The 27,324-nt window shown below is 39.8% G+C and overlaps 1 protein-coding gene and 2 non-coding genes across 3 annotated transcripts in view; all 3 read right to left on the reverse strand.

Moving 5' to 3' along the window:
* Positions 1–25,202, reverse strand: part of Elovl6 (ELOVL fatty acid elongase 6) — a 119,610-nt gene extending 94,408 nt beyond the window's left edge. Inside the window, exon 1 of the mRNA XM_026410632.2 lies at positions 25,091–25,202. Coding sequence (XP_026266417.1) covers positions 25,091–25,179 — 89 coding nt within the window. The 5' untranslated portion in view covers positions 25,180–25,202. The remainder of the gene's footprint in view (positions 1–25,090) is intronic.
* Trnav-cac (transfer RNA valine (anticodon CAC)) lies at positions 14,318–14,390 on the reverse strand. The gene has a single exon. It is a non-coding gene; the product is annotated as a tRNA-Val (tRNA).
* LOC113198054 (U6 spliceosomal RNA) lies at positions 17,873–17,980 on the reverse strand. The gene has a single exon (XR_003302798.1). It is a non-coding gene; the product is annotated as a U6 spliceosomal RNA (small nuclear RNA).
* Positions 25,203–27,324: the final 2,122 nt, after the last annotated feature.

A 27,324-nucleotide genomic window follows, 5' to 3' on the forward strand; every position in this document is an offset into this window, starting at 1 on the left:
TTTTCAACACACCTGGCCTCCTCCTCTCCTGGTGACAGAACTCCAGTTCTCCTGTGACAGCTTATCAACGCAAGCTGCAAGAAACAGAGTGGGCAGGAATGAGAGGGCCTGCCCAGCTCACACAGGTGAGGACAGGCTGCACTTCAGCTTTACCATTGCAGCCAAAGATCTGGCACATGCTGAAACTCTTTCCTGTCCTGGCTCGGAACTCTGATCTTCAGGGAACAAACATACTATCAGGATCATCTTGTCTCTCAGGCGCTGTAAGTTCCAGCCTGCTATCAAGTGAGATCACTGGAAGGTTACTCAGGCCACATCAATTTAGCCCCTGGACTGCAGTGGTTTTTGACATTAATTATATCTCTGACTTTCCCCCAAAGGTTGCTGGACGTCTTTGGTCTAGGACCTTGGTTTTATCCTTAATTTACTGCCAGAAACAGCATCTGACTCTCTTGAACAATAATTAGGCACTGCCTTTCTTTTCAGATAACAAGAACTCTTTTCAATTCTGTGTTTCTTCTTTGGCCCTGGCTGCCAGAGAGCAACTGAACAATGCCACCTCTTCACCTCAGTGTGGTTGGCCCCTGCGGATGTGTGCACACTGGAGGACATGGCAATCCTCAGTTGGTGCTGCCTTGAAAGTAATCTCCCCGACCCTTTTTTGTTAATCCAACTCTAAGCTCAAGGTCCCTGCCTCTTGATAAACTCTTTCTAAACAGCTCGGTACACAGTGACTTTCCTTTCTGAGATACCATGATTCCTATATTCCAGTACTTGCTGTGTTGTATGACATCTTACTCTATGGTTTAGATCCTGGATGTCCCCCAAATGCTCACATATTAAAGACATGGTCCCCAGAGCAGTAATGTTCAGAGGTGAGGCTTTGGGGTAAATTACGGGATCATACTAGCTCTTATCTCATCAATGGATTAATCTGATGGATTCATCATTGGATGTCATTATTGGGAGGTATTGGAAACTGTTCACTACCTAGTTCACTACCCATCCAACTTAGTTAGAGGAAACAGGTCACTGAGGACGTGCCCTGGAAGGGTATGAGGTAGAATGAAAGAAATAAAATATAAAGGAAGAAAGAGGAAATAAAGTTTATAATTGAAGCTTCCACATACCTTTCTAGGCCTGTCACCCCCAAATTTCTGGTAAATGTATAAATCTTGGAGTTATGAAAAAATTTACTCACCACAGTAATTGCCTTATGCAATGTTAACTAGCCCACTAGTAAAGAGATGAAGCAAGAGAGAGATGATATTTTAAGAAGCCTATAACTTAGGGGACTTTCCAGTATTATCTACTGAGCATATAGTGCAGACCATTCCAGCTAAGGATCTGGCACACACTGAAACTCTTTCCTGTCCCATTTGCCAAGGATCCCACTAGCCCTGAGTTGAAGTGCCCCTGCCTAGGAACCCCTCAGTAACCGTATATCTTGTTGTGTTCCCAGTCCCTTCTCCCTTTTTACTCTCCTCTCTTTCTGCTTCCATGAACTGAGCAGCTATCCTCCACCATGCCCTCTGGCCATGAGCAACGGAGCCAGCCAACCATGGACTGAAACCTCTAAAACCATGAGCCAAAATAAATCTTTCCTCCTTTACATTGTTTTTCCCAGGCATTGTGTCACAGTGATGAAAAGCTGACTAACACACTATATTTTGCAAATACATTTGCTTTTCTGAGTGGATTGTAATTCAAATATGTGAAAATTTTTTACAGACGGTCTGACTACCAATGGAAGGACACTGCCTTCTACTTCTGTCTTCTTGCCTGTCTCCCACGTGACAGCAGGCTCACTCTGATCACTCAATGGTCACCTGCTGACCTGACTCAAGAACAGATGGCACAGCCTGAACACGTACTGCTGCTGAAGGCCAAAGCACCTGAATCCTCTCCAAGAGAATCGGTATTAGGTGTTTCAAGACACGCTTTAGTTGCCCGAAGTAAAAAATTAATCCCATCTTAAAAGATTTCACAATTAGAATTTTGGTGCACCATGTAAAAGTCTTTTAAAAAGCAAAAACAAGAACAAAAAAACCCTTGTTTGTATTCACAGACACGTGTATTTGTGTTTTACAAATTGGCCCTGTAATATACATGCTGTTTGGCACGTAGATTTTTTTCCCCTTAGCAATGTTCGGTGTTCATTTTCTGTCAAAATATTCTTCTATAATAAAATTGTAATGGTTATATAAAGGTCTACTAATGGTTTTTTGGGGGGTTTTGGCAGGGGGGAAGCATTTCCATCAGGCATACTCCTGATTACAATTGATCTTTGTCAAGAACAGACAAATAGCTCACATATGTCATTTTAAAAATATGTAGAGTTCTCTTATTTTTTTCAGAGAGAAAAGAACAGAAAGTCTACCTCCATGTTTAAGCTGTTCTAATGACTATAAAACTTTCTGAGGACTTTTAGGAGCAGACAAGTATTCTGGCCATTTAAAGAAGTTCTTTCTTTTATTATTAGTATGAAATTTCAGATTCAGTGCTTAATTGCAGTTGGGAGGTGTGCTTTGGTAGTGTTTATTAGTTAAGATTACTATGTTAGCAGAATTTTGCCTTCACTTCACTTTATGAATAGAAACTAAATTGAAGTGAACATAAGAGGGTATTCAAAAAATTAAAACTTTTCAAGAGTGAATCCGAATTTCCTAACTGTATTTTTTAGTGTGTGCTCGTTATATTGCTAAATTAATAGAATATGAATCTAATTCAGTAGATACAATCAGAACTTTTCCAAAAACTGCAAGCTCACATTTCCATCGGTCTGAGCCTTCTATAACAAAATGAACCCATGCCAGCGTCCTACTCTACTCTTTTAAAATATTCTATTTAGAAAACGGTTTCCTATAATTTTCCCAACAGGTGCCGAGGTCATGGGTCAAGGCAGGAAAGGGAGCACAGCACTATGTGTGGACCTGGCCTGCCTGGGTTTGAAGCCTAGCTCTGCTGATTACCAGCTCTGTGACCTCTTACAAGTTACTTTACCTTTCTGTGCCTGAGATTTATTATCTGCAGGACGTAAACACAAAGCCTCCTTCCTAAAATGGGGAATTGAGTTAATGTTCATAAAGCACATGGTAAGCTCTTCACAATTAGTTAATATCCTTAGGTCAATGTCCAATAGAAGCCTCTAGGTAAGCATTATTCATAATTTCCAAACGTACTCCAATCTCTTTCCACATTTATAAAACAATGGCAAAGGACGCACTGTGTGAGTGTGTGTGCGTGTGTGTGTGTGTATTTGGAATCATTCACCCTTTCCCCAGTTCTCTGCAGAAATGATAAGACTTTTTAAAATCTAATTCTTTGAATAAAATTTTTAACCTCCAATCATAAAGGGATGCTTTGTGATTTAAAATTTGAAAAGACAAGTTGTTGCCTTCCCAGTGTCCTGTGGGAAAGAATTTTAGAGAAGCTGCCTTTACAAATTTGGGTCATCCATGACTGCACATTCCCAGCGGGGGGTCAAACAAGAGGATGCTCTGCTTTGTTTTGGATCTCACACTGTAAACAAATATCCTTTTTTATCATCTCCTTAGTCCCAAGAGTTTTGCATTTCTCTGTTTTCTGTATTTTTGCTATTTAAAATGGCCCCCAGTGCCAAAATGTTGTGCAGTATTCTAAGCTCAAGACGACCATGATGCGCCTTACAGAGAAATACACACATTAAATAAGCTTCACTTATGCATGAGTGACAAGAGCTGTAGGCTAAGGGGCTGGGGATATAGCTCAGTTGGTAGAGTGCTTCCCTCACATGCACAAGGCCATGGGTTCAATCCCCAGCACCACAAAAAAAAAAAAAAAAAAAAAAAAGAGCTGTAGGGCTAGGAGTTCAATGTTAATTAATCAATAAAATATATTAAATAAGATGTCTTTCATAGAACATATAAACGAAGACTATATATCGACTCATTGTCAAAAATGAGACCAGAAACTTCAGGAAACTAACCCTGGGTATCCCCTGGGAGCAATGGTTCAGTGTGTGCTAATTTAGTGTTCTCAGCCACTTCAGAGAACAACACAATTGCAAGTAATGGGAATCGCTTGTACCTCCTTGCAGCAGGTGCATACATGGGTGTGAAGCAGACAGCCCTAATCCATTCCAGACCCATGAATTGGACCCTGGCAAGGAAGAGCATTTTGGGATAGAATCCATACTGGATATGGGTTGCTTAGTCGAATGGATTCCTTTCTTCTTGAGAAATGTCATTAGAGTATGCTTAGTTAAAAATAAATGCTGGCAAAAATAAATACTTGTTGTATTAGCCTCAAGTACTTAAAATGTAGCTAGTTTTGGTTTTTGTTTGTTTGTTTTTACTGTGGAACCTGCAAAGTGTTTTGTTCTGTTTTGGAGGCCAGAGACTTATGTTTCCTGGGATATAAGGACCTGCATCTGAGTTTTATGCTGCAGAGTTCAGGGGAAATACATGAAACCCAGCAATATTGCCCAGGTTTCTCAAACTTGCTTTTTCTTCAAGTCCTAAGTACAAAAGGAAAAGTAGAATTTAAAGTCACAGTGATTTCTCACATAGGTGTATGTTGAGTGACACTTTCTGACACACCCAGTGCTGAGTGATACAGGTTTGTGTAGAAAGACCAAAAGCACACCACTTATCACCCTAATGGTGATCCACTGACTTTATCTGCATATCTTATATCCCAATAGCACCTTTGACCCAATTCACCACCTAGACAGAACAGACTGCTGGGTGTGACCTAGTGAAGCCTGAGAATCAACATGGACCTGGGCACGCCACTGTTAAGGCACAGGAATAGGCAGCAACAGGAAGCAGACCCACATGGTCCCAGCAGGTCAATCTCCTCTAAGTTCTCTAATGCCCTTAGTGACACCCACAAACATCCATTTTCTTGACAAAAAAAAATCCACAGCTAATACATTTCAAAAGACTCCAGATTATCATATAAAACTTTATTAGATCTGATTTCTACATCTGCACAGGAGGTCATCAATTTGGTAATACAATTTGCTCTCTTATGCCACTCAGCCCTGTCTATACTTTACCAAAACAACTTCCTGAACTGTAAAAACATGTCTTGATTAACTGGTGGGTTCTTTTGCTAAATGCTTTGTGAAAAAATAAGGTAAAATAGCATTATCTTCAATGCAAATTTTTAAAGACTTAAAATATTGGGATGTAAAGCCATTCAGCTTTTATGTGTGTATATGTGTGTGTGTATATATATATACACATATATGCATATATACATTTTATTATGAAAATACATACATGTGCATATATATGTATTTTTGTAATGAAATTAGTGTTACTTTTTTTTTTCTTGGTACAAGGGATTGTACTCAGGGGCACTCAACTACTGAGCCACATCCCCAGCCCTATTTTGTATTTTATTTAGAGACAGGGTCTCACTTAAAATCAGTGTTACTTTTGAACATGAACTAAAAGAAAAAATAACACAGATGGCATCTCTTTTTGCATGTGTCCCTACTAAATTAGATTATACTTACCAAGTTTTCTGTTGGCCTTAGTTTCTCCCTGATGCACTGAGCTTAACACTCCCAGAGCATCAACACATATTCACCAAAATGAGTCTGATTTTCCAACACTACACCCATCAGGCCTTCAGGACTTAAGTGCAAGAAGATAGATGCAAAATGCATAGATATGGGAAAAATTTAAAGGCCAGGAAACTGTCACAAATGATACCATGACCTTCATCTATGGTTTTACTCTTACCTCAAGCTGGAATATCTATGCATCTAAACCCATCCCAAGAACTTAATGCAGTGAATCAACAATTATTCTCATTAAGTACAATGAATTCCTAGGAGACTTCTAAGAATTTATAAATGTCACAAGTATTAAAATTCCCATTTACACTGTAAATAAAATTTATAATTAAAAACTAAAAAGACATGGGGTTGGGGTTGAAGCTCAATAAGTGCGATCCTCACTTGCCTAGCATGTGTGAGGCACTGGGTTCGATCCTCAGCACCACATAAAAATAAATAAATAAAATAAGGGTATCGAGTCTATCTACAACTAAAAAAAAAAGAAAAAGAAAAAGAAAAAGAAAAAGAAAGAAAGAACGAAACTTAGAAAACAAACAGAAGGGACTGAGAATATAAGTCAGAAGTAGAATGCATGTGTAAGGCCTTGGGTTCCATCCCCAGCAGCAAAAATAAAATAAAATAAAATGAAATTTAGAAACTGAACCTCAGTTAAACTCATTCACAATCCAGATATAAACGTATAATGTGTTCACCTATAGTTTAGGGATAAAATTTCTACTTAAAAGCACTGCAGTAAAGAAACCATGAGATAACATGAAGATACTGTGTAAAACTTTAAATATTGATCCCCTTAATGTCAAGGTTGATGACTTAACTAAAACTTATTACAGTAAGTGAATGCTATATATATACTAATTCATTCAGTCAATGCAACAACTCTATTGGGTCAATAATATTATTCTCATTTTACAGGCAAGGAAACTAAGGTTCAGAAGACACATGATCCCCTTGGCATCACAGAGCTAGTAAATGACTAAACAAAGATTACAATGCAAGAAAATTAGTCCTGGAGTCACACTCAGTCTGTAATCCCATGGCCCTCTGTGCGATGTCCTGCATTACATGAATCAGCAGAGACATTAACAGCATATAGTCTAAACAGCACCCTGCTTTGGTAGGCTATGTAAGATCTAAGAAATACCTAAGGCTGAAGAGATACTTTCTGATATACCTAAGGTCGAAAGACATATTCTGATATCAGTGGTGCCAATGCTTGGTCAGTGTTGGGTCAGGTCATGTGTAAAGCTATTCTTGAGGCCTTATTTGTATGTTGCTTGGGCATGATTCTTCCACTTCCATTAGTAAGGTCACACACAAAGCTCTATCTTTAGAGATAAAAGAGTCATTTTAAAAATAACTTACACTTAACATTACCAGGAATAAATCAACATTAATAAATCTACTTTTTAATCAGACCATTCTGTTTGTGAGAAATCATGTAAAGTTACCAAGATGATTTTGACTACAATCTTAAATCTTCCCTTTCTTCTCATGCCCGTGGTTGTATGCTAGCTAGCATGGTGGAGGGGCACCTTACACCTACCTTTCCCTTCCTCCACCGACAGAATGACTTTACCTAATTCTGCATGGGAGGCAGTGTGCCTGCCCTAAAGGCCAAAGCAAGATTGGCACGATGATCTCAAGGCATCAGTGGACAGCCTAAGGGTGGGTGAAGAAATCACCATCATCTTTGCCATTGAGTGGTCTAGAAGTGAGGCGTGTCCAGAGATTCAGTTTAACCAACAATAAGGGCAACTCCTTACATAAATTTACTAAGTATAAATTGGATTGGAGGCTCCTCCTTGGTAAGGAAGAGAACTAAAAGAAGGCTCCTTTCACACTGCTCCTTCTGTTCTATTTGGGAGACTGGAGCAGGAAGGGTGGTGATATGACAGCCATCTTGTGACTATGAAGAAAAATGGATCAAGGATAGCAGATCAGAAACTAGAATTTAGAACTTTGAGAAATTATACCCCAATGATTCAAATGTATGAATTGCCAAGATCATTGTAATGTCATATGTAGCTAATAAAAAAATAAATAAAATTTCAGAAATTTTAAAAATTTAAAAATAAATAAATAAAAGAATTTAGGTCTTTGACAACATTATTAAACCACTAAATAACCAGAGGCTTCCAACCAGACTTACGTAAAATGGTCAAATATCTTTATGTTTTAAGCCTTAGTTAATTAAATTCTGTTACTTGCAATTCAAAGTATCTTGACAGAGTTCCTCGATTGGCAAGTAAATTCTGCACAGCAAACTGATGAATATTACCAAAATAGGACATAATCCATAAAGGGAATAACTGAAATTTATTGCATCTTTTATTCCACTGGTCCAAATTAAAACCACTTTAATGTATTTTTGTATTTTTCAAAGCTACTAGTTTTCTTTTTCCTTAAGAAAAATTCTTCTAAGAATATTAGATAATAACATGCTAATATACAAAAGTAATATACATTCCTCAAACTTTTCATGTGTCAGCTAGAGCATTAAATTAAAAAAATGTTAACTCCACCATTTACAGTTTAGTGCAGGAAGTATTTAAAACAGAAAAAGAACCATTCTATTTTATAAAGAAAAAAAAGACTACAGAAAAACATAGTGTGAACGCTGTGATAACATTTGTGTTAAAAATAGAAACATAGGGCTGGGGATGTGGCTCAAGCGGTAGCGCGCTCGCCTGGCATGAGTGCGGCCCGGGTTCGATCCTCAGCACCACATACCAACAAAGATGTTGTGTCCGCCGAGAACTAAAAAATAAATATTAAAAAAAAATCTCTCTCTCTCTCCCCTCTCTCACTCTCTCTTTAAAAAAAAAAAAAATAGAAACATAAAGGTAGGTAGAAAGAAGGTTTGAAAAGATTTGCACCAAGCCAGGGTTGGTGGCACATGCCCGTAATCCCAGCTATTTGGGAGACTGAGGCAGAAGGATTTTAACTTTGAGGCCAGCCTCAGCAAGTTATCGAGGCCCACAACTAATCAAGACCCTGTCTCAAAATAAAATATAAAAAGGACCGTGAATGTGGCTCAGTGGATAAGCACCCCTGGGCTTAATACCTAGTATCAACCAAAACAAAAACAAAACAAAAAAAGATTTATATCAAAATGTTTATATTTATCTCTGGGAGTAACATTTGTTTTCTTCTTTATGCTTAATTGTCTCTCCTAAATTTTCTATAGTACATAGAAAATAAAGTTCTTATTCCATACCTATTCATAGAAAGCAAAAACTATACCTGATAGAAGTTTATTTCCTTTAAAAATTATTTCAGGGACAGTATACATCTTGCTTTATCAAAATGAACCCTACAACTCCTCTACGTTAAATCTTTTTTTTATAAAAGATTATATGTATATCTCCATAATTCCAATACTCCAGATGCACATATTTTAACTAATAAAACAATATGCATATTTTTTCAGAAAGTCAGATAAAAATGTTAAATCACTAAACTCAGCTGAACTCACAAGAAAACAGGAATAATACTTTTCATTTTTCAAATGAAAAACACAAAAACACCACCAATTTAAGCTAACTTTTGAACACAACTGGCAAACTATTGATGGTCTCACCTAAAATCAGTGAAAACATAAATTTATACGATACTTTAGAAAAGTACAATATTCCAAATATCCTAGATATTGCTAATCAACAAGACATATGGAGCTGTTATATTGTAACTACCTAAGGAAAACAGTTTAGATCTATCACAGCAAGCTCAAACATAATAAACCACAGGCATAAAAAACTCTATGTTCTTTCCACTGAGTAAAGTTTAATCCTGAAGGAGGCATCAAGTTGCACCCACGTTTTATTAGTTAGTAGGACAAACAAATTTCCCCAGCTTCAGAATCTCTGTCCTGGTCCCTCTAGCACTAGTGGGGGGGAGTTGGGGTAGGGGGGTCCAGACATCAAATTTCTTGTGGGAAAGAAATATTCCCCACAAAATTACAGAATGTTAACTCAGATGATGAACTCACAAATCTCTGAGGCAGAGTTTTTATTCTTTATCCATGGTGTGTTTCCTTTTTGTCATTGTGACCAAAATACCAGACAAGAACAACTTAGAGGAGGAAAAGTCTATTTGGGTCTCAATTTTAGAGGTTTGGTCAATGGTTAGTAGAATTCACTTCTCGGGACCTGATGTGAGTCTTTTAGTTTGATTGGTATAGTTTTCCATAATTGGTGTGTTATTTCATCCATGTGATACAAACTTAAATTTTTTTTTTTTTTAATTGTGGGCATGCCTGAATTCTCCATATGAAATAACACCAAATCTAAGGCTAGTGCATTGATTTCTTCTTATCGTAACAGCAAAACTATAAAGGTTAGGGTGAATCTTTGCCAGATTTAAAAAAAAAAAATAAGTCTCATCTGTTTATTTTTTAAATACTATAGTATTCATCTTAGTATTAAAATTGAAGATTATTTTCAAAATCAAGTTTAAATATTAGGATATGAAAATTCGTAATATTTTAAAAAGTCAAATATAATATTTCTTCTTTCAATTAGAAGGGCATTGAGTCTACATATTTACAGTAATTGCTCTAGTCACAACACTTCAAGTTTAGTCAGACATAGACACGTGGCCATAAACTATGAAACAATGTATGTAATGCTTTATTTGAGTTAGTTAACTTTAAAATTTTTTAAAATAAATTTCTATAAGAAAATGTTTCACTTACAAAAAAAAAATTACCTGTGAAAAGTGAAATGTGCATTTTCTACTCATACTACAAAAGGAAGTCATAAATATTTAGTACATTAAATGGTTAAATTCACTATAAGAAAAATTATCTTATGAGGAAATAGTATTTTAGTGCTCTCCAAGAAACATCAAGTCTAATATACCTAAAACATTAATTATACTAATTCAACTGGCATAGAACTTATTAGAATATTAATTACACTAAGACTAATTTTCTGTAGCACTTATTTTCTATACGTGTAAAATGGCATTTTATTATTCTCCAGTACAGTTTGTTTTCTTGCTTCCAGAAATCATTTAGATGTCTATAACTGAACAATGGAATTTTGTCTAAATTTAGACAGAGGACTGAACAAAAAGATCATCATTGAATCATTCAGAGATTTTTGAACAGTTGTATCTCAAAGGATTTTGAACTTTCTGCTTTAACCTCCCTTTCCCCTACCTGTACCCTGCTTTCTGACAAGGGGAGCCAACAGGAAGAGACTAGTATGAAAGGGCAAATTCTAGATTCAGTCTAACTTCCTAGAGTCTGGCTAACTTGGTCAACTACAGGGTAATAAGATGTAAAAAACAAAAAACCCGATAACCTTGTTTTCTGTATACGGCAGTGCTCCGCCTCTCTCATTTCTCTGAGAGAAGTCTGGAAGAATCCAAAGCAAGGACCCAAGACTGATCAGATCTGCTCCTCAAAGCAGTCCTGGGAAAAGCCCTGCCATTCATTGCTCCCATCTAGACTCTTGGGACTTCTGACAGGACCAGACACACCAGACTCTCTCAATCCAGAGCCTCTGGACAGGGCACACTGTCTCCTCCTTACATCCTTCGTTTCAGAATGCAACAAGACCCCACTAGGTCCCCTAAATCAGACACAGTCACCTAGGCATTCTGCAGTGCTAGATAGATCTGATGATGATATATTCCAGGTATGTGCACAGCCTGTTTCCAGGTGCCATCAGGTCCCTGAGCCAATTATCTGATTCATTTGGTCTCTCCAGGGACAGGTTTATGTTTAATCTTTTATCTCTATTAGATTAGATGAGTATTGTCCCTAGAGAACCTTTGCCCCATTAGACACATTCCTGAGCCCATACATAAAAATAGCAATGTTAATGTCTTTTATCAGTCTCCCTTAAAGAATGACCCCTTCCTACTTAAAATTTAAAAAAAAAAAAAAATCACACAGTATAATAATGTATTATTTGTAGAAAGAAGTTTAACGTAACATCAACAGTATGGCTCATTTCTATCTTAATCTAAGAAAGTGTATTTTTTGGAGTAAAAATGTGTAGTTCAGTGTCCTCAAAGACTGCCTTTACATTTAACTGTATTGCTCATTTTAATGGTAATTCAAAAATGCATTTGTTTTTACAATACATTTTGTTACCCGACACTAGATAATTGTAAAATGAAACATCTTCTTATAATGAACATCATTATAAGAATCATAAGCACATAACAGCTAACGAAAATAGGACAACACCCATCATCACCCAACTCACACAGTCCCAGAATGTAACATAAATAGATTACAGAATGCCACCTTTGCACAACTATTTTTCGCCATTTTGGCATTATTTTCTTCCAGTTTCTTTTTTCTTATGCATGCAATGCCACCCTTCCTTATCCCACATCAAAGGAATCTTTTTTTTTTATGTCACTTTTTTTCTGATTGGAGGAGATGACTTGAATAAGTAAAAAAGTCCTACTAGATTCCAATATTAGCAAGAGTTCACTTCACTAAGCATCAGTCACACAAACCTGATACCATTTCCTCTTAAAAGTAAATTTAAGAGAATAAAATAAATATTTTTAAAGCACTGGACATTCTCCCATGATTCACTTAAGAAAATAAAAATATGGACGGGGATAACACAACCAGACACATTTGAAAGTGAATGAAGAGCCAGACACCCCTGTGTTCATCTACTCAACACACACTGACTGCAACTCCATGCTAAGTTCTGTGGTAGGTACTGATTTCAACACCAGAAGAGAAAATAGTAATCTGTTTATGAACCGAGTGCTGCAAACCACAAGGAAGGATTTCAAGTGGGTGGGAAGAAAAAAAGACTTTGGAATTCAAATCTGAATAAGCAGGTGTAGGATAAGGGCTGCTTCAACAGGTAACACGAGAAAGGTAATCTGGAGCCAGATATTGAATGCCCTTTCAAACCTTTTAAAATAACTTGGATTTGTCAATAGACAGTGGGAAACCATTGAAGGTTTTTCACTACTAGAGCGGCAGGATGAGATCTGTGACTTAGACAATGCAGGAAGACTACAGAAGAGGAGGGGGAGTCAGGGCAGTGACAGAGGAGGCACATGGCAACCATGGGGGCCAGAAGGCAGCCATGGCTGATGAAATGAACAGGTGGAAATGTAACTGAGAAACAGCACAGGCAACTGGGTTGTGGATCAGAGAAGAGAGAGGGGGGAGCTTGGGTACTGAATTACGTCTCTATCTGTGTAATGACATAATAGAGAGCAGGGCAACTGAGATCAGTGGTTTTGAGAAGACAGCCCCAAACAATGTGGGGCAGAACCAGAGCAGAGCAGTGCTTCTCCACCCATCTGCACCCCTTCACAGACCTGCTAAATGGGAATCTCTGGGATGCTACCTGTGCATGCATATTCTGGGGAAACAAACTGCAGAGAGTCTGGCCCAAATGCCCGTTTAGGATCACAAAGACAAGGCATTTTCCTCAAACTTTTATTGCCCTGCATTTCCCTCTTATCAGCAGAAAAAGAATTTCAATAATTACAAGGAACTAGAGAAGAACCAGGTACCAAAGTGTTACAATCAGAAGCATTATCAGCACTCCCAAAATAGAGGTTCAAAAACTTATTTCTGAAAGTTAGTGGGAACACTAACTGCATTTTCTTCACCACATTTTCATCTTCATATACGGGAAAGTGGGGGAAGAAAATGCAGTTAGTGTCAGAACTATCAGCCCTAATCAAAACTAGGGCTCATGGAAGACCGGTAACCTGCCAGTCAATATGGAAAAGAATCTTCAGGTCAGTGGGAAAAAGAACCTTCAAGCAATCAGAGGCACCCCGAGTGGAATGGGCTGAAAGCGGATTCTCAATGAAGTTCTCTGAACCTGGATGACCCAAGTCAAAATTAGAGCATTGCTTCACTGGGTGTTGAAACCACAAATCCTAAGTATGTGCAATAGGACATCTGAAACAGGAATCACTGCAGTTGACAGGGGCCCAGTGGGTCAGTCCACTTATGAACTTCTGCAATACTGGCCTGGAGACTAGTTATAAAACTCCAGAAGTGGCCGGGCATGGTGGTACACATCTGCAATCCCATCAGCTCAGCAGGCTGAAATAGGAAGATCGAAATTTCAAAGCCAGCTTTAGCAACTTAGCAAGGCCCTGAGCAACTTAGCAAGACCCTGTCTCAAAATAAAATATTAAAAGGACTGGGAATGTGGCAGTGGCTAATCATCCCTGGGTTCCATCCCTGGTATCACAGGGAAACAAACAAACAATAAAAGACTAATAGTAAGAAAACAAAGAGAGCAAGCTGTCCACGCAATGCCAACTCCAGGAGTGAACCAGTAGTCAGCAGGGAAATGAATACAGATGGAAGAAGCTTCCTCCTCCCCCATTCCAACCAAGGTATGATGGTCTCCTATTTTACTTTCCTAAGAAACACAACAGCCAGGCCTTTGTCACTGAAACAAAAGAATTATTAAACAATAACCAAAGACTCGCTTGAAGCATAGCATTGCAAACTCATAATCCCTACATGTTTAGCTACTATCATTTCACTAATTGACAAGAGTGATTTTTATTTTCAATGTGTAACGCATACAAAGACTGTATACTTTTACTCGAAAATGATTACTTGAGACAATGTTTTATAGAAAATAAATTTGTAATCAGTGTCTATTACTAGGGCTGCCTATAGTTCACACTGTTATGTGGCTTTGAGACAAAGCACAGCTTCTGAAAGAGTTTCAAATGTGTTTAATAAAACTGGCCCCATACTTTTTAGTAAACCACATTTTTTTTTGGTGGTGCTGGGGATCGAACCCAGGGCCTTGTGCATGTGAGGCAAGCACTCTACCAACTGAGCTATATCCCCAGTCCAACACTTTTTTAATATATTTTCCTTTAGGTGTAGAAGAGCACAATGACTTTATTTTATTTATTTATTTTTATGTGGTGCTAAGGATCAAACCCGGTGCCTCACGTGTGATAGGCGAGCGCTCTACCTCTGAGACATAACCCCAGCCCTCAACCACATTTATATGAACAAAGTTTTCTCTTGCAGAACTTTAAAGGAGTTTGAAAATTTCTTGAAGGCAGAGTTGGTGTCATACTTCTCTGTTCCCCTTGGGGCCCACTTTCATGGTGGCTCCTACATGAGAGGCTCTTTTTCATGTTATTTGCAGATTGATATATGGCCATTTTGGGTCACCTCAGGAATTTACTTATGATTCCATCTAATCTCCCACTTTTGTCTTGATCCCATAATGTCTGGTGCAGATGAGAATAATGGTGAAATAAAAAAATGTTCTAAAGGTTTCTAAAACTCCAATGCACAATATTTTATTTAAGCCTCACAACCAGCTCAGGTAGACTGGTTGACTTCTTTATCATTATCTTCATCATCCCTAACAGCAGTATTGTAATCAGCTCCAAGTTAAAGAGGAGACCAAGAGAAGAGAGTCTAATGAGATTGCCAAAGATCACTCAGCTCCTACATGGCACAACAAGGATGTGAGCCAGCTACACTGGCTCCAAAGTCCATGGGCTTAACCACTTCACTACCATCCCACAGGGAATACCCATCGCCACACCTGTAAAAACCTGAAAAGTTAAAGCAATAAAACATTAGTTCAAATAGAGGACAGCAATAATCTCCCTGTAATCATATTGTGTAGGCTGAAGCCAACAGAGGATGTCCCTTCTCTTCTGAGGGTATTGACCTACGGGTTACTTATAAAGAGAAAGGCACACATACACCAAAAGAGAGACGGAGGGAGGGAGAGAGAGAGAGAGAGAGAGAGAGAGAGAGAGAGAGAGAGAGAGAACTTCAGGGGATTATTCCGAATAAAAAAAATTATTAGCACCTCAATGTGCTCAGCATTGAGAGTGGGTCAACCCCCAAAATAAAACATTAAGTAGCCACTGAGGATTATGGTTTTCATGACACACACACAAAAAAATATTTACTGTGAAAAGAGGAAAAAAGCAACATAGAAAAGTCTGATGAGATAGTATGTAATGTCAAGTGCCCACAGCGGTCTCCAGAACATATGTTGTTATGTAGCAAATAATCTAAATACACGAAAACCATGAGAAGGAGACATGGCAAATTAGCAATGCTTGCCTCTGGGTAAGAATTAAAAGAGTTTGCTTTCCAACAACTTTATATTTTTTAATGTCCTCCTTTCTTTGTCCTATAGTAATGATTTTTTCACTTTAGACTCAGGAAATAGAGAGCTGGCATGTAGCTTGGTGGCTCAGCATTTGCCTGGCCTACACAAGACATGAGATTCTTCGCCAGGACCATTAGGGAAAAAAAAAAAAAAAAGTCTTCTTTCAGTCTTCACATTGTAGGAGCTGACCTGCAAGAAGAGGGAGATTCCCAGCCTACACATATTTTTCTGTCAACAGGGGGTGGCTGTTACCAGCAACTACTAAAGCCTGCCCTGAGGTAAGCCTGGCTACTGGCAGTGCCAGATGGATACACAAACTCCCTGAGTCTAGAACCATGCTGAGAATGTGAGGTGAATATCACAGAGAAGCAGGCACACCGCATTCTGCAGGCTGAAGCTTTGTTAAGAAATATTCCAAATCTGTGCGCCATGGTTTGTTTTCAATCAAACGGAGAATGTTTTATGGTAGGAACATCATTAAAGGTGTCATGACTTTCTGTGATTATAAAAGTGTTGACAGATACTAAACAAGTGACATTCAGAAAGTAGTAATTCTCCATGATTAAAGTATTTACACAGTTTACTGTTTGTGATACCCACTAAAGCTAATACACGCTTTTCTGTAGTTATTCTAGCCTTAAGTGTTCAGGATCCACTTAGTGACAATTATGACTCAAGATGTGGTTCTCTGGACTAAAACCACAGGAATGCTTGAAGGCGGCCAAGTTTTCCAAGTGCACTGTTTGACTGATTGAGTATTTATTAGCATTCAAATGAGGGAATGATTGGGGCCTGGGTGATTCCTGCCCCCATCCAAGCTTTAGGCTGGGAGCCCATTTGTCCTTTTCCTGTCCAGACAGGCCTATCCCTGACAGAGCCAGACAGATGTTAAAAGATAATACATAGAAGGGTGGCTGTGGGGACTTAACAAACCAAAAACCTTTTAAAAAAATGCTTGCAATCACTGCTCCAGGATGAAGAAAATGTACCCTATATTCAAAGATCTTTAAAGTCTATACTAAAAAAGTCATAAAGTTGAAAGGAAACTGCAGAAGATAATATTTAGGGCACATTTTTCTTGTAAAATACCTTTTACCTTCTTATAACGATAAACACTGCTAGTCCAGACCTTAAATGCTAAGGGCACTCATAGACTTTGACAGAAGTCTCAGATACTTAAAGTTTCAGAACAAATCTTTCATCAGACTTATTTATTTATTTATATATATTTTTTTTTCATTGAGCCTCCAAAAACAGTTATCATGAAATTCTTAGCTTTGAAGCATTCAATTTCACTGAACTCACTTCACCTATAAAAGTCAATGACCCCAGTTAGGGCAGGCCTAGCAGCTTGTGGAAGGAGCTAAGCAATTGAGTCCAAAGACAGGAAAACTTGAGGGTTTCAGCAATTATTAATCATATGGAAGTTCTTTTTCAACAATAATTGATATAAGCCTAACGTGCTAAATATTTGAATTTTGTGGCTTGAAACTTATTAAAGTCAATCATTTAACTAGTCCTTTTTTTTTTTTTAATGACACAGCAGTAGAAAGTATTTTGCAACAAATTTTAGAAAAGTATGTTCAGCTCAGAAAGATGTTTTTATGGAAGCAAGAAATGGAGAAGACATGATCTTTCATAGGCACTACTTTCATTATTTTCAAGCCACTTTTAACATATGCTATGCACATCTACGTGTATGTGTTCATCATCTAGGTGAGTGTCTGGGCTCTCCTAAAAGAGAAAAATGGTAAACGTGCATTTCATTGATCTTTTCAGTCAACCTCAAAGAATGATCCTCTATACTCTGCGTAAGAATTAACAAGTAGCCAATTCAGAAACTCAGCTTCAAAATTCAAAAGATCATTTTTTAAAAACTAGCTGCAAGGATAGGTATTAATAAAATTAAGGATTAAGCTAAACATCTGAAGTGTATCTTTTAGAAAATGGAATTGTTTTACTTAAAATAAATGATCACAAACCTCATAACAATTGTATCAATATTGTCCCTATGATATTACAATTAGAAAATTTTCAACAAGTTTTAGAAAGAAAAAAATTAATATATGAAACCCTGAAGGTAACAGAATTATTATACTTTTGTACTAGAAAATCATGAATGATTATCTATCCAGTAAAATTGCCTCCAAGCCACATAACTAGTTTTTCTCAGCATTTTTTTAAAAATAAGGAATGCTTTAGAAATCTGTTTCATCCATGGGCAGGGACCATGCTGATCTCTGTAGTGTTCCAACTGCAGCATTTTAACTAATTTATCTCAGCAGAGTTAAATATAAGCCTTTTTTAATTGTATACTTTTTTGTACAAAGTACAGGCTTAAAGTTAAATTTCAAAAAGTTCAAAATGAATAAATGAATGAATAAAAGGTTTTCTAAAAGACCCTGATATTCCAATATACTAGGAATAAAGAAACATAAAACTAAAAATCATGAATGATCAAGAAGAAATGAATCATGACAGTCAGGCATGGTGGCACACACTTACAGTCCTAGCAACTCAGGAGACTAAAGCAGGAGGATTGCAAGTTCAAAAACAGCCTCAATAACAGAGCAAGACCCTATTTCAAAATTAAAAAGTAAAAAGGTGTAGGGATATAGCTCAGTGATACAATGATACAATACCCCTGGACTCAATACCCACCCCCCCAAAAAAAATAAAATAAAAAAGAATTGAACCGTAACAAACACATAGGTGTGAACTCAGATAAGACTTATATTGTCCTATGTTTGGGGGATGACTCTTGTACAACAAACTTAAAATTACAAATTCTTTTTTTGTTTTTACTAGCAGGCAAAGCTTTTTTAAAAAGGGGTAATCTACCTATAAAATAAATCATTGGAGATGCTGTTTTTAAAAAAAGTTCTCTGATGCGGTGGCGCACACCTGTAATCCCAGCAGCTTGGGAAGCTGAGACAGGAGGCTTCAAGGAAGAAGAGCCCAGACACTCACCTAGATGATGAACACACATATACATAAATAGGAAGCAAGACCCTAATTAACTTAGCAAGACCCTATCTCTAAATAAAATAAAACTAAACTGAAAAAGGGCTGGGGATGTAGCTCAGTGGCTAAGCACCCCTAGATTCAACCACCAGTAAACCCCCATTCACAAAAAATCTTCTGAATACCTACTTCAACATTACACATAAGTACCTGCTGGTATACAAGAATATAGAAAAGAAATTAAGTTATGTGCCTTAACATTACAATAAAGCCAATCTACGTTTTCATTCAGATTGCCCAGGGTTATCAACAGGAATGATGTATGTGGTATAGGTAACTTTTCTAAGTAAATGCCTGAACTCACCTAACAAAGATAAATGGAAAGCAAATGGAAGGAGGTAGATTTGAGGTAGGGCATAAGAAAGAGAGAGCTGAAGCAAATCTTGTGGACTGATGTCTGGTTCCTGTTAATAAAGGGCAGAACAGCTCACCTGTCCCTATATAAGAAAAATTAAGCAAATCATCAAGGCAATTTTTGGATAATTAATTTCAGAAAATTAATTATCTGGACCTAAAATATTCCAGATCACTGATGAGAAGATGAATTCTTGAATTGTCATAATAGTGCCATACTATTAGTTTTACTTTCTTGGCTATCAACTAATCAGACAGCTATTCTATGCCTTCCTAAGTATTTCCAAGTCTACATCTTGTTCATAGCTTTTCCACTACCTGAGCTGAAAGACTCTCCTTTTCAAGGAATAATGCAAAGCAACTCTTGGATACAGAGTGGTCAACTTTAGAATTGGATCCCTAATGTACCATAACAGTTTTGGAAACATCAAAATAAATACAAGAAGCAATTTTCAGGATACCACAAAATTGCTAATTTAACAAGACATCCTAAGTAAAGATTTTTTTCACCATATAGTAACAAATGCAAACACATAGAAATGGATAATATAGTTACAAAACTATCTAAGTTAAGGTGGCTCTTATCCTTGGGAATCAGAACCAAGGATGGCAAGAATATAGATCATTTCTTTACTTTCTTTTTTTTCTTTTTCTTAACCACTGAGCCATATCCCCACTCATTTATTTTTTTATTTTGAGACAAGGTCTTTGTTCAGGGCCTCCCTAAGTTGCTACGGCTGGCTTCAAACTTGCGAACCTCCTGCCTCAGCATCCTGAGCCACTGGGCCCAGCTATACATCATTTCTTGAAAGTTACATGAAAGCTCAAATCGAAGTTCCCATACAACTTTTTTAATTATTTTCAAGGATCACAACATAGACCACATTTTCCTTTCTATACATTTTCTGGCTTTTTGCTCTTAACCTACCACATATGACACCTATATCCCAGTGATTTCTAAAATTTACTGGATGACACACTGAATTCCTCACACTTAAGACTTTTAAATCTTGGGCTGAGGATGTGGCTCAAACGGTAGCGTGCTCACCTGGCATACGTGCGGCCAGGGTTCGATCCTCAGCACCACATGCAAAGATGTTGTGTCCGCCAAAAACTAAAAAATAAATATTAAAATTCTCTCTCTCTCTCTCTCTCTCCTCTAAAAAGACTTTTTAATCTTAAAAATATTAAGAACTGTGAGTCTCCAAAGTAGGTGGCAACAATATAACGAGTATAGTATGGACACAGTATTTTCCTAGACAGCTGACCCAAGCCATATTTGCTGTAATGCTAATAATGACTAAATGAAACTCTGGCCTATTCTGTTCTGTGGCCATAGGCTGCACTAATTTCCAGCAATCTTTCTGGAAGATGCATGCAGTACATTACAGGTGAATTTAAGGGAGCAATTCAAAGCAATTCTCATTACAGGAAAAGTAATGACCTAGTACTATGCCTTCATTTGAAAAGTCTCATCAGCCTTATATTGCTATCTTTTGAATAAAATACTAATATAACATTATAATGCTCTTTCTAGTTCTTGAATCCTGAAATTGTACATTCTGTGACTTTCCAAACCTCATATGGAAGAAAGAATATACAGATGAGTAACTCCTTTTAAATTCTTACCATTTTTTCCTTTGGTAAAATCAAATTTGTGAATAAAAAGTTTTCCTCTGCAAGGACAAAATTTAAATCTAGAAATGTCTATCTCCTAACTTTATAACATAGAATACGAATTTAAAAACAATAAACTCCTTATAACCATCACCACAGTCAGAAAGAGAGCAGAAAGTCAGAAAAAGTACAAAGCACTGAAAGGCTGGATGTGTGAAGGATGCCAGGAGAGGGGGGAGGGTTTCAGGAGGTTCTAGGCAAGCCCTCTGATGACGTCACCTCACATACATAATGTTACAGCAGTCAGCACAGGCCTCCTGCTTTCTTATTGGAGAACACTGTGTCAGCCGACATCAGAAGATAATCATCATTGGCTAGACAATTACAACCGGAGCAACTAGCATCCACTGTTGTTAGCACAAACCTGGCAGGCTGCTGAAAGAGGAGAAAGCAGAGCCTGGCTTTCCCTCTCACTCAATGAATTTTATGTTGCCTTACCAATCTTTTTCCCTTGCTAGCAGCACTTACGAAGTCAGCTATTAGTGAGAATAACAGGTAAAGGCCAGACATCTCATAAAAGAACAACGTGTCTCTATTTTCAATGCTGTAAAATCACAAGGGCTTTTCAGTGTAAAATTGGAACTCAAAAACACTACTTGGAGCTAAAAGCAGGCAATTTCCTCTACCTCATGTAAGAAACTTTCACCCAGATAATATTACTCAAGATATTTGTAACTGGACATGTAGTTTTAGGATGTGCCTCAGGATGATTCTTCAGGGATATACTTATTACTTCCCATTTTTTGCTAATTTATTATATATGAAACTATTTAATACAAAAATAAATTTTTTTTGTATGTAGTGCTGCAGATCAAACCCAGTGCCTCACACATGTGAGGCCAGCACTCAGCCACTGAGCTACAACACCAGCCCCTGATACAAAAATGTTTAAAACCTACAGTATTCACTTCATGTCTAGGCCAATGAATATCAGTTTAAACATTAAAGCAATAAACTTGATAGACTTGTGTCAGTCCAACCCTTTAAAATATATAAAAACACCACTTCAAAAATAGGGCCCCATTCCCTGAATGTTTGCTAAGTTAGCAGGTCGGAATTATAGAGTGTGTTTAACAAATTCTTACTCTAGATCCTCTTGAATGATGCTGGTTAGCACAGCCAAAATACAGGCAAAGCACCATTTCTGGCCCTTCTCACAATTCTTCAAAAGCCTGTTGAGCTCATTTATGACAGAAACATTCTAATTCCCTAAATTAGTAAGTTTTGTTTGAGGCTATGTCTAAGATTTTTAATGACAATTACAAATAAATTCTCAAAAGACAAGGTAGGGGGCTAGCGTTGTGGCTGAGGGGTAGAAGGCTCACCTAGCACATGGGGGGTTCTGGGTTAGATCCTCAACACCACACAAAATAAAATAAAGGTATTGTGTCCAACTATAACTAAAAAACAAAATATTTTTAAAAAAAAAAGACAGGGTAGAAGCTTCTCTTCATGGTGTTTTTCTTCCAGAAGTTATTTTAAACCATTTTAAGAGAATGGGTCTGAGAAAGTTAAGATTCTGTAGTTTCCTAAAATTTCCCCCTCCCCAAAAGGGTCTATGCCCTTCTGTTAACAAAGGAAATTCTTTTTTAAAAATCTTAATTTTTTTCTTATACACCTATCTGAAGATTTTTTTTGGCTGTTTTGGGGGTAAAGACAGTTCTAAAATTGGACCACCAGGATACTGGGGTAAAAGGAGAAAGCAGGACAATTAGTGTCAAGAAGAGTTACAAGAAAGGTGTAACTGCCAGCAGGGCTCTTGGACTGTAATATGCAATTCACGAACATAAAATTAACAAACAAGGCAGCAGGAAGGGGAAAATCACAAACTGATTATAACATGGTTTGAAAATGCAAGGGAAGGACAAGCATGTTAAATCTTGGATATATTTTGATTTAAATCACTGGATAAGCATTTCCCAGGCATCTATCAGGTGCTTTGAAACATCAAAAATGGAATAAAGATTGTACCCTAAAGATCTGATGGTCTGGTAGAGGGCACGAATATAAATTTATAAGTACCAGGAAAAGATATTGCCAGAAGACAGATAAAGGGCCAGGAGGAAACAGTGGTAAGGGCTTAACAGGCAAACAGATTGGTGCATTTTTTGCTATTTTCAGTCCTGTGAGTACTAATTCAGCGAACGCAGAGAAGTGGCGGGAAATGGTCCTGGGACAGGCATAGGAAGTGGCCTTAGAGAAAAAGCAACAAATAAGAGGCAGTATCGACCGCGGTGGTGTAAGGAAGGGCTAACAGTGAATGGAATCAGCCGGCAGGGCAAGGGGAAGCCGACTCCGGAAAGGCAGATCCAACCAGGAGGCACCCAGTCATGAGCACAGCAAGCATTAAAAAATGTAGAGCACACGGGGCTACTGGAGGAGAAAGACAGGCACAAGTAGTGCAGCAAGAAAAGGTACGAAAAACGGCTGCAGAGAAGACCTGAGCCCTAAGCCGGCCAGGAGCTCTCTCCCGCCGTCCGCCGGCTTGGGTCACCGCCCCCTCCCAGCCTTCAGCGCCACCCTCTAAGCGGGAGGAGGAAGTGCAACTAGGGAAGCACCCAGGTGGCAGGGCACGAGGGGGCTCGGCTTCCCCGAAATGCCCCGGTCTCCTAACATCTCATCTCCAACGACAGCCGGAGTCGCGGTATACAACCTCCTTCGGACCCAGCCCCGGGGATCTCTGCCTTGGTGGCCTGGGAAGGCACCTAGCCCCCCACCCCGTGCCTGCTGCATTTCCCGTCCTTCTTGGCAGCTCGCGCTCCCCTGGTAAAATACAGTGTGACCGGACGCAGCCCTGGGGCCTTCGGCCCACGGCGCCCACCAGCCACGCCGCAGCCCGCTGCAGCCCGAGTGAGCACGCGGCGTCCGCCCCCGGGCAGGCCCAGCCCCGCTGGCGCGCGCGGGCAGGGGGAAGGCTCCGCCCGGATGCGGCCGCAAATGGCCAGTGGGCCCGTGGCCGACGGGCTGAAAACTAAGGCTGCACGCCTGCCCGGAGGTGAGAGGAGAGTAGCAGCCGTGCCTTCAGACTCCGATTTGCGACTCCGAGGGGGCTGAGAGAGAATAAGTTGAACCCCTTACCGGAGGCAGTGGCCCCGAGGCACCCCCTCCCACTGCACCAGCCCGCCCCTGCCCGGAGCGCGCCGGCGTCTCCAGTTTCCCATTGATGAGCGGAGGGAGGGAGGGAAGGCAGATTCTGCACGCGGCGGCGGAATCTCCCAGCGCCCCGGGTCCCCTAGGGTAGGACCCTCCACTCTCAAGCCCCAGGAGGCGGCCGGCCACTGCCCAGCTACGGGGAACGTTTTGCTTGCACTTTACAGAAAGCCAGACCCCGGATTAAGGGAAGGAGGGAAACGTCTGCCACAGCTCAGTCTAAGAGGAAGAAGCAAGCTGAGTACAACCTCCCCTGTTAAATATTGCAAGGTGACACAGGATCGCCTCCCACACAGGGATTTTCAAAAGGAGTAGGGGAGGAAACACAGTAAACAGGAAAGATGTTTTCCCGAGGTGAAGTTTTTTCTGTGTAAGATCTCCCAAGGACTCTTCAGACCGAGGGGTTTCTAATCTGTGTGCCTGAACTCCCAACAGCAGCTTCGCACTGAATTAGAAGTGAGTGTGTCCAAAAGGCGTTTCCGTAAAACAGAAACTTAATAATGGCGTGGCTCCACTCGTTCGGGTTCATTCATTTTTATTACAGTTTTCATTGTCCCCTCCTCTCCGCCCCTCCACCCCCAGTCTCTTTATGAAACCGGAAAGGGATCCGCGTGGGGAAAGGGGTCCTAGAAAGGAGGCATCCGGCTGGGGAGCGGCAGAGGAGAGCAGTGAAGTAGAAGAGCTGCAAGGAGAAAGGAAGGACACCAGGGATGGGGAGAAAGCAAGGACCAGAGCCGAGGGCGGCGGGCGGGAGAGGGTTAAAGAGAGCCAGCGATAGGGTCCTCCCTCTCCATGGCTTTGCACAGTTCGGTTGCAAGAGGCCAAGCAGGGGAAGAAAAAAAAAAAAATCCCAAATCTAGATAAAAGCCAGGAGGTAGCACAGGTGGGGAATCCGGACTGTGGCATCTCTCTTGCCTTCCCTGTCGCGCAGACATCACTCCTGGCACACATATATGTTCTATGTTATATAATCTATATAAAGATGCCTGCTTAGTCGCGGTTCACACAGGGCACCCACCGACCTCGCGCTCAGGCAGCCCCAGTGTCTCGCAGACCTAGGAACTCCGCGTTTGGCTAGCTGCTGCCCGCGATTCACCGCTCCATTCACGCCCAGACAGGGAAATACCGACATGAATGCACTCCAGGGAGACGCACAGGGCTCCCGGGAACAGTATCACGCGAAAGCATCACCTACCAGTTTTCCTGCATCCATTGGATCGCTTCATTCTCGTTGAACTGCTTTTCGAATTCATATTCTTGTAAAGTCAACACTGACATGTTCATTGGGGCTGATCTTCGGAGTCCCTACGTGTTCTCTACACAAAATAAAATAATCTGTAAAGCGCTTGATTTCGAGTGCTCTCCTGTCTGCTTCCCCCACCCACCCCCCGAGGTCTTCCCCGGCCTCTCAGTCTCCGGCAGTCGAGCTCTCTCCCAGCCTCCTCTCACAGCTACATCCAGGGTTGAGCATTGCCTGTGCCACGGCTCCCCGGTCCTCGCTCTGGGGTTCTCCTCCTCCCGGCGTCCGCATCCACCGTAGGAGGAAATGAATGCCTTGCGGTCTTAGTGCCCGCACGTTTGTCCATCACGCTTTTTACTCGTCTACAGGGAAATCTCCTCCCCCTCATGCGATCGGAAAATTAACCCCTTGCCCGGGAGGGCGCGAAAGAGCGAGACCTCTCCCCGCCCAGGGGGGCAGTTTTGTGGACGCGAAGGTGGCTGGAGGAGTGGGGGAAGGGCACGGAAAGGGAGGAAGTGCCCTGGAGGTCACCCACAAACCTCAGTCCCCAACCTCGTGGGCCTTTTTGCCCTCCCTGTAAATGAAGTTTCGGCGTGCGGAGCTCAGCCCGGAGGCGCGTGGACCCACGAGCCTGGAGAGTAAACAATTGGGAAATAGTAAAACCTGCCAGCTCGCTCTTGCAGGAGAACTCCAGGCTGCTCTCGGATCGCACGTGAAGGGAAGGCAGGTCTACCTCCGCGACCCCGGGGGACCCTCCGGAACCTCCCCCAGCCCCACCCGGGAGCTCTGGCTTTGACTCACGTTTTCCAGGGGCCGGCTGGCCCGCAGAGCTCTTCAATCGCGTGCAGACAGGGGATGCTGAGGATGAGGACGGTCGAAAGTCAAAGGAGACTAGGAGCCGGAAGTGGGAGGAAGAGCAGAGGGGCATAGGTGGAGGTTTGGGTTAGGGGAGAGGGATCATTAACGAACAGAGGCAAAGGAGGAAAGGGACTTAGCATATAGAACTGGACCAACTGGTCCCATGCAAAAACTTTATTTGTATGCATGAGTAATTTTGCTTTATTTATTATACATGTAGGTAGAACAGAAGAATAATGCTTGAGGAGAGGGCTGAATGTCATGTTGACCACAGCTGAACCCCCGCATCCTCATTTTAACCTCAACTTCCACACACACTTCCCTTTCTTTGCCTGGAGAGAATAATATTTTCTGCTTCCTAGGTCCCCTCATTCATTTCCCAGCAAAAGTTGGGGGAAATGAAATATGAGACATGGAAGTGTAATAATCTAATATTGGATATAATAGTAAACAAAAGTAAATAGTAATCAGCAACCCATGCATTTAACCTTAGGTACATATTAGGACCAGGAACACAATTTCTTTTCTCTGGTGTCCATTTACCCCACTTACCAAGTAGGCTGAAGAGGGGGTATTTTATTTAAACTTAGGTGCCCCTAATCTCTGAAAAGTGGGAACTGAGATAAATATCTCTATAAGAGGAAGGTAGAAGAAATTAAAGAAAGAGGGTTTAAAAAATTTCAATATAATGTTACATAAATCAAAGGGCTAGACTTGATGATTAGCATATTAATATATAAGTTTGACATACCTAAAGATCCACTTACAGACTTTATCTCTGGAGTTAAGACCCAGACCAAAACACTAGGCAAAATTAGGCTCAAAGGTGGGTGTGGTCAGATGAAAGATAAAAGATTTTAGTATAGTGCCTGGGCCTACAAGCAATCCATCAATATTTGTGAGGTGAATGGATGATTGATTAAATAAATGAAAGAAATTAGGGAAATAAAAAAGGAATCGAGACTAAGAAAATCCAGGAAAGGCCTCATTGTCCGTTGCAAGGAAAGAATTCCTTTTGTCTAAGAAGAGTTCAGTTTTTAAATTCATTATTCTTACTAGTCATCATAGAAATTTCCAAGTAATTTGAGAAATTCACATTTTTTTTATCATGGTCCTTATTCATATAATGTCTCTTGCTTATGTTCCAAAGATGGATTTGGGATTATGTTTAAATTATCTGAATTGGTCTTACCTATGTTAAAAAGAAAAAAAATGTTCCAAAATGAGAGATAAGTTCCTATCTTGACCTTTCAAGAGGACAGTTCTAAAAAATGATGAATGCTTGTTAGAATAAAGAAATCATTCACAACAGGCATGGTTATTGGTGGTGA

Source organism: Urocitellus parryii, chromosome 10 (genome assembly GCF_045843805.1).
Source record: "Urocitellus parryii isolate mUroPar1 chromosome 10, mUroPar1.hap1, whole genome shotgun sequence".
Classification (NCBI taxonomy): Eukaryota; Metazoa; Chordata; class Mammalia; order Rodentia; family Sciuridae; genus Urocitellus; species Urocitellus parryii.